A 12,133-nucleotide genomic window follows, 5' to 3' on the forward strand; every position below is an offset into this window, starting at 1 on the left:
TACCACATCTTCCTTATCCATTTGTCCCTTGGTGGGCACTTAGGTTGTTTCCAAGTCTTGGCTATTGTGAATAATGCTGCAATGAACACAGGGGTGTACGCATTGGGGTTTTCATGTTCTTTGGATAAATACCCAGTAGTGGAATAGCTGGATCATATGGTACTTCTATTCTTAATTTTTTGAGGAATCTCCATCCTGTTTTCCATAGTGGCTGCAACAGTTTGCACTCCCATCAGCAGTGTATGAGAGTTCCCTTCTCTCAATATCCTCTCCAACATTTGTTATTTCTTGTCTTGTTAATTATAGCCATTCTGATGAGCGTGAGGTGATATCTCATTGTAGTTTTGATTTGCATTTCCCTAATAATTAGTGATGTTGAACATCTTTTCATGTGCCTGCTGGCCATCTGTATGTCTTCTTTGGAAAAATGTCTGTTCAGATCTTTTGCTCATTTTTTAATTGGGTTGTTTGCTTTTTTGTTGTTGAGCTGTATGAGTTCTTCATATATTTTGGATATTAACCCTTTATCAGATATATGGTTTGCAAATATCTTCTCCCAATTGTTAGGCTGTCTTTTCGTTTTGTTGATGGTTTCCTTTGCTGTGCAGAAGCTTTTTAGTTTGATTTAGTCCCATTTGTTTATTTTTTCTATTGTTTCCTTTGCCTGGTCCGACATGGTATTTGAAAATATGCTGCTAAGACTGACATTGAAGAGCCTATGGCGTATGTTTTCTTCTAGAAGTTTCATGGTTTCAGGTCTTACATTCAAGTCTTTAATACATTTTGAGTTCATTTTTGTGTATGGTGTAAGATAATGGTCTACTTTCATTCTTTTGCATGTGGCTGTCCAGTTTTCCCAACAGTATTTATTGAAGAGACTTTCCTTTCTCCATTGTATGTTCTCGGCTCCCCTGATGAAAATTAACCCATAGATGTGTGGGTTTATTTCTGGGCTTTCGATTCTGTTCCATTGATCTGTGTGTCCGTTTTTGTGCCGGTCCCATGCTGTTTTGGTTACTATAGCTTTGTAGTATATTTTGAAATCAGGGAGTGTGATACCTCCAGCTTCGTTCTTTTTCTCAGGATTCCTTTGGCTACTCAGGATCTTTTGTTGTTTCCTATAAATTTTAGGATTCTTTGTTCTATTTCTGTGAAAAATGTCATTGGAACTTTGATAGGGATTGCATTGAATCTGTAGATTGCTTTAAGAAGTATGGACATTTTAACTATGTTAATTCTTCCAATCTAAGGGCACGGAATATCTTTCCATTTCTCTGTGTCTTCTTCACTTTCTTTCAACAATGTTTTATAGTTTCCAGTGTACAGGTCTCTCATTTCTTTGGTTAAATTTCTTCCTAGGTATTTTACTCTTTTTGTTGCAATTGTAAATGGGATTGTATTCTTAATTTCTACTTTGTTGTTAGTGTATAGAAATGCAACTAATTTTTGTATATTGATTTCATATTCTGCAACTTTACTGTATTCATTTATTACCTCTAAAAGTTTTTTGGTGGATTCTTTAGAGTTTTCTATACATAAAATCAGTTCATCTGCAAATAGTGACAGTTTCACGTCTTCATTTCCAATTTGGATCACTTTTTTTTCTTTTTCTTGCCTGACTGCTCTTGCTAGGACTTCCAGGACTATGTTAAATAGGCATGGTGAAAGTGGGCATCCTTGTCTGGTTCCTGTTCTTAGAGGCATAGCTTTCAGTTTCTCTCTGTTGAGTATGATATTAGCTGTGGGTTTGTCATATATGGCCTTAATTATGCTTAGGTACTTTCCTTCAATACCCATTTTATTCAGAGTTTTTATCATAAATGGATGCTGTATCTTGTCAAATGCTTTCTCTGTAGCTATTGAGATACTCCTGTGAGTTTTGTTCTTCATTTTGCTGATGAAGATTAGTCCTGAGCTCACATCTGTGCCAATCTTCCTCTGTTTTATACCTGGGTCGCTGCCACAGCATGGCTGATGAGTGGTGTAGGTCCATGCTTGGGATCCAAACCCACGAACCCAGGCTGCCAAAGCAGAGTGCACCGAACTTAACCACTAGGCCATGGGGCTGGCCGCCTATTCTTCATTTTGTTAATGTGGCGTTTCACATTGATTGATTTGTGGATGTTGAACCACCCCTGAATCCCTGGAAGAAATCTCATTTGATCATGGTGTATGATCTTTTTAATGTACTGTTGTATTCAATTTGCTAGTTTTGTTGAGGATTTTTGCATTGATGTTCATCAATGATATTGGCCTGCAATTTTCTTTTTTTGTGTTGTCCTTGTCTGGTATTGGTATTAAGGTAATTTTGGCTTCATAGAATGAGTTAGGAAGCTTTCCCTCCTGTTCAATTTTTTGGAAGAGTTTGAGAAAGATATGTATTAAGTCTTCTTTGAATGTTTAGTAGGATTCACCAGGGAAGCTGTCTGGCCCTGGACTTTTATTTTTTGGGAGGTTTTTGATTACTCTTTCGATCTCCTTACTGGTGATTGGTCTATTCAAATTCTCTATTTCTTCTTGATTCAGTTTTGGAAGGTTGTATGATTCTAAGAATTTATCTGTTTCTTCTAGATTATCCAATTTGTTGGCATATAGCTTTTTGTAGTATTCCCTTATAATCTTCTGTATTTCTGAGGTGTCCATTGTAATTTCTCCTCTTTCATTTCTGATTTTATTTATTTGAGATTCCTCTCTTCTTTTCTTGGTGAGTCTATCTAAAGGTTTTCAATTTTGTTTATCTTTTCAAAGAACCACCTCTTTCTTTCATTGATGTTTTCTATTTTTTTTTAGTCTCTATTTCATTTATTTCTGCTCTGATTTTTCTTATTTCCTTCCTTCTACTGATTTGGGGCTTTGTTTGTTCTTTTTCCAGTTCTTTAGGTGCACTGTTAGATTGTTTGTTTGAGATTCTTCTTGCTTGTTGAGGTGGGCCTGTATCGCTATAAACTTCTCTCGTAGAACCGCTTTTGCTGTATCCCATAAATTTTGGCAGGTCATATTTTCATTTTCATTTGTCTCCAGGTATTTTTTTATTTCTTCATTGACCCAATAGTTGTTCAGTAGCACTTTGTTTAATCTCCACATATTTGTGCCTTTTCCAATTTTCTTCCTGTAGTTGATTTGTAATTTCATACTGTTGTGGTCAGAAAAGATGCTTGGTATTATTTCAGTCTTCTTAAATTTATTGAGACTTGTTTTATGGCCTAATAAGTGATCTATCCTGGAGAATGTTCCATGTGCATTTGAAAAGAATGTGTATTCTGCAGTTTTTGGATGGAATGTTCTGTATCTACTAAGTCCATCTGGTCCAATGTGTCATTTAAGGCCAATGTTTTGTTATTGATCTTCTGTTTGGATGATCTATCCTTTGGTGTAAATGGAGTATTCAAGCCCCCTACTATTATTGTGTTACTGTCTATTTCTCCTTTTATGTCTGTTAATAATTGCTTTATATATTTAGGTGCTCCTATGTTGGGTGCATAGATATTTACAAATGTTATATCCTCTTGTTGGATTGTTCCCTTGATCATTATGTAGTGCCCTTTTTTGTCTCCTGTTACAGTTTTTGTTTTAAAGTCTATTTTGTCTGATCTAAGTACTGCTGCCCCAGCTTTCTTTTCATTCCCATTTGCATGGAGTATCTTTTTCCATCCCTTCACTTTCAGTTTGTGAGTGTGTTTAGGTCTGAAGTGTGTCTCTTGTATGCAGCATATATATGGGTCTTGTTTTTTTATCCAATCAGCCACTCTATGTCTTTTGATGGGAATATTTAGTCCATTGACATTTAAAGTAGCTATTGATAAGTATGTACTTATTGCCATTTTGTTACTTTTTTTCTGGATGTTTTAGTAGTTCTTCCTTGTTTCTTTCTTCTTCTCTTGCTCTGTTCCCTTGTGGTTTGATGGTTTTCTTTAGTATTATACTTAGGTTCCTTTCTCTTAATTTTTTTGTGTATTTATTATAGGTTTGTGATTTGTGATTACCATGAGGTTCATATATAATAACCTACATATATAGCAATCTGTATTAAGTTGATGATCTCTTAAGTTTGACCTCTTGCTAAAAGCTCTACTCTTTTACTCCCCTCCTCCCACATTTTATGTTTTTTTTTTCTCCACAAAGGCCCCAGTATATAGTTGTACATCCCAGTTGTAGGTCCTTCTAGTTCTTCTACCACATTTTATGTTTTTGATATCACATTTAACCTCTTTTTTGTGTGTGTGTATCCATTACCCTCTTATCATGGAAATAGATAAGTCTAGTACTTTTGTCTTTTGACCTTCATATTAGCTTCATAGGTAGTTGATCTGCTACCTTTACTGTATATTTGTCTTTATCAGTGATTTTATTGTTTTTTGTTTGTTTGTTTTGATAATTTTCTTATTCCTATTTATGGTCTTTTCTTTTCCACTTAAGTCCCTTTAGCATTTCTTGTAAGGGTGGTTTATTGGTGACCAACTCCTTTAGTTTTTACTTGTCTGGAAAACTCTCTCTCCTTCCATTTGGAATGATAACCTTGCCAGGTAGAGTACTCTTGGCAGTAAGTTTTTTTCCTTTCAACACTTTAAATATATTACGCCACTCCCTTTTAGCCTATAAGGTTTCTGATGAGAAGTCAGCTGATGGCCTTATGGGTTTCCTTTGTATGTAACTTGTTGCCTTTCTCTTACAGATTTTAGGATTCTCTCTTTATCTTTAATTCTTGACATTTTAATTATAATGTGTCTTGGTGTTGGCCTCTTTGAATTCATCTTGTTTGCTGCTCTCTGTGCTTCCTGTACCTGGATGTCTGTTTCCTTCCTTAGGTTAGAGAAGTTTTCAGCTATTATTTCTTTGAATAGATTCTCTGCTCCTTTGTCTCTCTCTTCTCCTTCTGGGACCTATGTTGTCCCAGAGGTCCCTTAGACTGTCCTCATTCTTTTTCATTCTTTTTTCTTTTTTCTGTTCAGCTTGGGTGATTTCCTCTAGTCTTTCATCCAGCTCACTGATCTGTTCTTCTGTATCATCTACTCTTAGTCTGCTATTGATTCCCTCTAGTGAAATTTTCATTTCTCTTATTGTATTTTTCAGTTCTGATTGGTTCCTTTTTATATTTTCCAATTCTTTGTTGAGGTTCTCACTGAATTCATCCATTCTTCTCCCAAGATCAGAAAGAATCCTTATGAATGTTAGTTTGTACTCTTTATCAGGTAGATTGTTTATCTCTCTTTTGTTTACTTCTTTTTCTGACGATTTTTTCTGTTTCCTTATTTGGAACATATTCCTTTGTCTCCTCATTTTGCCTCTTTCTCTGTGTTTATATCTATGTATTAGGTAGATCAGCTATGTCTCCCGATCTTGGGGAAGTGGCCTTATGTAAGAGATCCCTTATGAGGTCCAGCAGTGTGCTTCCCTCTCATCGCCAGTTCCAAATGTTCCAGGAGTGTCCCCTGTGTGGGTTACATGTGTCCTTCTGTTGTGGCAGGGTTGCCCTTGCTGCAGGTGCCCATGGAGGCTAGGCTGTCTTCCTGGCTGGCTCGTTGTCATTCTCAGCTGTGGCTGCTATGGTCCCTTCAGTCACTTTATCGGGCATGGGGAGCCCCATCACAGTTGGCTGCAAGGTCGAATAGCTCATTCCTGCTGCAGTTTTTCTGTCAAGTGGGTAGGCCCCCAGCATGGCTGCTTGCTAGACTCAGGGGCCTACAATTGCTGTAGGCCTCCAGCCTGCAATGCTGTTGTCAGCTCTCTCAGTAGTGCAGCTGGGTGGAACTGGCCCCAGGCGTGGCAGCACACAATTGTTTCTGGCGTTGGAAGGTGGAGCCAATCCCCTATGTGGCTGTTTGAGAAGCACAAGTCTGCTGCAGCTGACAAGCCCCACCACCCACAGGCCCACAAGCTCTGTTAATGCAGTCCTGCCCCGTGTGCACCCCCTGCCCTGCAGAGGCAGACCCACTTGCCCTGCTGCAGAGGTCCCAAACAGTCCACCTATGCCGTCCCACAAGTTGCCTAAGGGCTTGCTGTTGGGTGGGGCCAGCCTCTAGAGCAGGCTGCATGCCCTGGCTGAGCTGGATTAAGTTGGTGCTCTAGTGGGTGGAACAGATCCCTGCACTAACAGGCCAGGGGAAGAACTCCCATGACGTCTGCCAGCGTCTGTGTCAGCATGCCTGTACTAGGTCACAATAATGGCTGACACCAATGTCTCAGTCCCTGGGGAGGTGCTCCCAGCCGTCTCCTGCCTTGCTGAGATGTGCCCAAAGCCTATCAAGTGAGTCTCTTTTCACCAAAGGACTGTGCACCTCTCTTTCTGGTGATTTTAGGTTGCTTTCTGAAAGGGGTGGATTTGTGCATGGGCTGTTTAAGAGTAGGCTTTTCTGTCTCTTATATTCGATAGCTTTTCTGGGGGTATTCCCCATTGTTATTAATATCCAGCAAAGCTAGATATTATGACACTCATCTTGGTCATGCTGAGTTCAAAAGCTGCTTATTGTGGCAGGCAAAACTCTCCCACTCAGATCCCCCTGCTCCTCCATGGAAAGTTTCATACCTTAAGATTACTCCCAGCCATGAAGCGCCACGGCTGGAATGTGGCTTTTTCCTCTCCGGAAAGGAATTTCTGCCTCTTCCACCTCAGTCAGTACTGTCCCTCGTTGGGGGGGGTTCTTTTTATCCAGTTTGCAGGTCTCTCTCAGGGGTGAATGTTCCAAGGGTAGTTGTAAATTTCTTGTGTCCATGGGAGGAGTTGAGTTCAGAGTCCTCCTATGCAGCCATCTTCCCGAGAATCTCCCTACTTCTCACTCTTATTGATTGGTTTGTTATCTGCCTCGCCCACTAAATTCTAAGCTCTTTGAGGGACAGGGCAATGTTTTATTCACTGTTGTATTCAGAGCACCTAGAATAACACCTGGCACTCACTAGCCTCAATCAATATTTATTGACTAATTAACCGAAATATCCCCCACATTTAATCAGTCATTTGTAGATTCTACCTCCTAAATTTTCTCAAATTTCTTCCCACTGTTCTTGCCTTATAACTGACTCATAACTTGCCTAAATGACTGCCACAACCATCTCCAGTCCTGTTCTCCTACAATCCATATTCCAGATCGCTGGTCAAGTGATCCAACTCCTTCAATAGATCCCAATTGCCTTTAGGATTAAGTCCAAATTCTCTAGCAAAGCATACAAAGCTAAAGCTCTCCGTGATCTGGACTCTGGCTAATTCTAGCTCTTTCCAGCCTCTTCATGTACACGATCCTCTAACTATCCCTAACTATTTAGTCACATGCTCTTTCCACATGCTGTTTTCTCTGCCTGGAATGATGCCCATTCCTTACTCTCAACGGCTTCTTTGCCTGGCACACTCATACTAGTCATCTCTGGAAGATCTGTCTCCCTTAGTTCCAGAGTTGGGGTTACATGTCCTCCTCTGTACCTTTATAAGACATTGTGTTTATCATTTCATTTATCACACTATTGTGTGGACTTGTCCATCTCCAACACTGTATTCACAGCACCCAGCACAGTGCTTGGTGCACAGTAGTCAAGAAATGATTACTGAAAGGAGATCCACCAATCTCTCTCTTATATCCAGGACCTTTTCTACTTCTACACCCTGACAGCTGTGTTGCTAAGTACCTTTGGAGAAAAACCACACAATAAATTGGTACCATCTCAAACTAATGGTCTTTAGCCTCATTTGTGTATTCAACACCCAGCAATCCTTTTATGGATCCCTAGTCAGCTCCAGCTCCTATTTCCCTCAGAGACCATTCAAAAGAAAAAAAACACTTAAACATTAATAGAAGGGTTTACAGTGAAAAGAACAAGCTCTCTCCCACTCTACCTCACTCCTAGAGCTGTTAACAGTTTGAAGTGCACCTTGCCAAATCTTTTCTGAGTATACAACATGGCTTTATATCCTCTTCGTCCCCCACACAAACGAAATCAAATGCTGCCTACTATTTTATGACTTATTTTTCAAGAATATCTTCCATATTAGCACACACATATTTTCCTCATTCTTTCTTAACAGTTGCACATTTTTTCACTAAATGGATGTACCATAATTCACCCTCTCTGCTACTGATAGACATTTATCTGGTTTCCAGTTTTTCATTCTCTCTCTCAGGAGTTCGACACTGTTATTCAAGCTCCCATCCCATTTTCACTTTTCTCACAAGGACGATCTTACTGATTTCACAGAGGAAACTGAAGCTATGAAGTGTGAACTCCTCCAGCTGCCTCTCTCCCTTATCTACACACTGATCTATAACCACATCCATCCTTTTCTCTATCTCAGGAGAAAAGATCTCTTCTCCTCCCATAGGGAATGCGAGCTATGCTAACGAACATTCCCTCCTAGAAGGACAGAGGTCTTTCTCACAATTATCCTCTCTTGCTTTTTTCCAACTCCTCCTTCTCTACTGCTTTCTCACCTAAGCCTACATAAGCATGTTTATTTATCTTCCATCTTAAGACTCTCTCTCTTCCATTCCTCACAGCCTAGCTTCTTGAAAGAGTACTCTATGATCTCTATTGTCACTTCCTCATCTTCCATCTCTTCCTCACCCTGCTGCTGGCTGGCTTTCAATCTCACTACTCTAAAACTGCTTTTGCCAGCTAAAGTCACCAGGGACCTCCTAGTTGCCAAACCCAAAGCTCTCAGTTAGGCTTCATTTACTTTACTTTACAACATACATGTTGTCTTTTTTTCCCTTAAAACTCCTTACTTGGTTTGAGAAATATCACTCTTCAGGTTTTTCTTCTATTTCTGACCACCCCTAAATATTGTTCTTCACCAGGCTTCTGTCCTCCATGCTCTTCTGACTCTACCTGTGCTTCCTGGGTGATCTCATCTACTCCCAAGGTTGCACAAACCCTCAGCTTTCTACCTATCATATTTTAAACTTAACATGCTTCCAACAAAACTTAGCTATTTCTCCTACCTTCCACTGTCAACCTGTTCAGTGAATGGCATCACCATTTACCCAGTCACCTAAATCAGAAACCTAGGTTCTGCTCTTTTTTTTACTTTCCATTATCCAATCAGTCACCAAGATGTACGTCTCATTCCATCCCTACTGCCAATGCCTCAGCCAGTTTAAGTTTCCATCACCTCTCATCTGGCATCACCCCTCCCCAGTCCATCCATTTTCACACTGCTGCCAGAGTGATCTCTCTAAAAGGAGCTGTTGGTCCTGACCCTTGTAATCACTATACTACGTATGTTCCCTATTTCTACTCATCCAGAACTACTTGTTCCAGGAACAGACCACGTAGTTTCATGCCCCTAAACATTCTGTTCTCTCTGCTTAGAATGTTCTCCTCCCCTCTCCTCCCCTCCCCTATGACTATCTGGCAAACTCCCCTACTCTTCAGGATCTATCTGAAGGGTCTCCTCTGTGAAGCCTTCCCATCCTTACTCCACAAGCTGAGTTGGTAACTCCTTCCTCTCACCACAGAACCTTGTAAATATTTATTGCAATGATCATTTTTTATTAAACTTATTTCCATGTCTCTCTCTCATTCTAGACCTTAAATTCCCTGCCATCAGAAACTATATCTTACTTCCATATCAGCATCTAGCAGATAGACTGCTTGATAAAAATAGGTGGCTTGACAAATGTTGAATGAATGAATGAGTACCATGTACCCACTCAATCTCCCAAACCAAACTTCTGGAAGCCACCTTCCATTCCTCCTTCTCCACCTGCAAATGCCAATTGCTCATCAAGTTCTGTTGATTCTACCCCCTAAAGATCTCTCAAATTCATCTCCCTCCTCCCCATCTTAATGCCACAGCCCTATTTCGGGCTCCTTTACCCTTTTACTTGAACTAGATTTGCTCCCCTCCAAACAAACGACTCTCCACACTACTGCTGGGATTTGAAAAAAAAAATTTATTACAAAAATAATACTTGTAAAAAAATTCAAACAATACAGAAATAAAAGCAAAATACTCCACCCAGTATACATATAACCATATAGCCCCCTCCCCTCCAATCCCATTCCCTGGAGGTTCTCACTGGGAACAGTTTAGCGTATATCCTCTTACACCTTCTCCTTTGCATATACAAGTATATATATAAACATGTAGAAATACACACACATGGTTTTGTCTTTTACAAAAATGGGGTCACACTTGTCTGTTACATATGCCGCTTCAATTTATTTCTTCATTCAATATACAGAAAATTTCTAAAACACAAACCAGATTCTATCACCCCATCAGAGCTCCTCATTTCCCATAATATAAAATGCACATTCATTGGCATCAAATTCAGAGCTCTTGATGATATGCTTCCTGCCCATCTTTCACTCTCATCTCTAGCCATTCCAGCATTAAAGGACTGGAACATAAACCACCTTAAATCCTTTCTGGAACAAGGCAGGTACAAACAAACAAACAAACAAACTAGGAACACACTCTGCCATTGCTAGACTTCAGCCTTTTCACTTCATGTTATACTCTGCCTGGACTTTTCCATCTGGCAAGCTCCTACTAATTCTTCAACAATCAGCTTAAAAATTACCTCTAGGAAGACTTTCCTGACTTTTTCAGACATGATCACTATTTCCCCCTATACTTTATTTCTAGCTTCGTAATTGCACTTATCTCACAGTACTATAATGATTTATTAACATGTTTTGAATTCCACTCCCCCTCCCCCAACTTGATGGTGAGCTCTTTGGGTAAAAGAAATGTGTCTCATTTACCTTTGCATCCCAAGGATTTGATAGAGTGCTTATCACGGAGCAGATGCTCAATAACAAATCTGTTGAGGATTTTATGATTCTAGGAACATTTATTGAGTACTTATTATGCACAGAACCATATCCTAAGCATGAAAAGAAATAGAAGACACAGTCTTTGCCCTTAGGAACTTACCATTTTCCTACCATTTCCCCTGGGGGGACAGGGACAGAACACATTTACATGGCAACATATCATTTCTGATATATAGGCTGTTTCAGAGATTTATAGTCATTTGCCTCAAATCCATTTAGGAACAAGGCATTGTATACTTAAATAAATAATAAATAATGGGCATTTTGTCCAATAGGTTTATGTTTTTAGTGTGGCACAGGGTCCACCAGAACTCAATTCTCTGTCCCAACATGGGGGCTGTCACCTGTTCCAGCCTGCAAATTAGAAAACTGAGATGATACCATGCTTGGAAAATTTCTAATACATCAAGAGGACATAAAGTTATTAGTCCTTTCATAATTTCTCCTCCTGCCCCAGGGAAAAATGATACTAAGAGCAATAAATGGAGTTAAAGGAAGGTACTGGAGAAGGAGGAGACTGCTCTTTTTGTTAGCGGAAGGGTTAAGGGAGTTGCTTGATTTTAAATCAAAAGGTGACATTGCCCCAGGAAGATCAGGAGAGGTGATTTATTATCATTTACTTACTATTTTTTAAAGGCTAAGGTGTTCGTTAATCTGGTGATTTCAGGATCAGACACTGTACAAATATAAACAAATTGGGGAAAGGTGAACCACCTAGGCTGGAGAACAGGGATGGCTGACCAAGGAGGGCCAAAGGAAGCCTCATTCATCAGAGTCCAAGTCACTGTCCCCAGCAATCGAGTGGAAATCCTCACTGTCCTCCTCGTCCTCTGACAGGTGGACCTGGCTTAGTACGCTCGGCCCAGAGCGCTGCTCTTCCTCCTCATCTTCTTCCTCCTCTGATACCTCATACCCACCGATGCTGCTGAAGCTTGTGTCTTGGGTGTTCGACTTGGGATCAGGCTCCTCATAGCTCCCATAACTGAGAAGAGAAATATGTCATCTCTCAAGCTCGGGCACCATCCTCTAGCTGACCAGTCCCATTTTCGGTGCCACCAAGGGATCAGCCCATCTCACCTCCCCTGGACACTAAAATGACTGGTTCTGGGCTGTTCTACAGGTTCCTGAGAGAAAAAAGAACCTGTTCAAAAACATCAACTTGCCAACTTCATATACACAATAACCTGAATGAAAAGAAACTCCCCTACACCTGAACAACACACAGACCATAAATGCTCTGATAGCCTCATGGTTTCAGCTACCACTTACAGCTTCACTCATCTACACTGCCAGTTAGTCAACAGTCCTGAAGATCCTACCTCGTCAATATATCTTGTCTCTATTCCCTCCTTTCCATCTCTACTCT

General features: G+C 40.1%; 1 protein-coding gene across 5 annotated transcripts in view; it reads right to left on the reverse strand.

Moving 5' to 3' along the window:
* Positions 1–9,858: 9,858 nt before the first annotated feature.
* Positions 9,859–12,133, reverse strand: part of TAF1 (TATA-box binding protein associated factor 1) — a 68,426-nt gene continuing 66,151 nt past the window's right edge. For all 5 annotated transcript variants that reach the window (XM_014794880.2, XM_014794881.2, XM_014794879.2 and 2 more), the window contains one exon: positions 9,859–11,749. In XM_014794880.2, the coding sequence (XP_014650366.1) occupies positions 11,530–11,749 (220 nt within the window). In that variant the 3' untranslated portion in view covers positions 9,859–11,529. The remainder of the gene's footprint in view (positions 11,750–12,133) is intronic.

This window comes from Ceratotherium simum, chromosome X (genome assembly GCF_057802395.1).
Source record: "Ceratotherium simum simum isolate JZ-2026a chromosome X, ASM5780239v1, whole genome shotgun sequence".
Taxonomy (NCBI): Eukaryota; Metazoa; Chordata; class Mammalia; order Perissodactyla; family Rhinocerotidae; genus Ceratotherium; species Ceratotherium simum.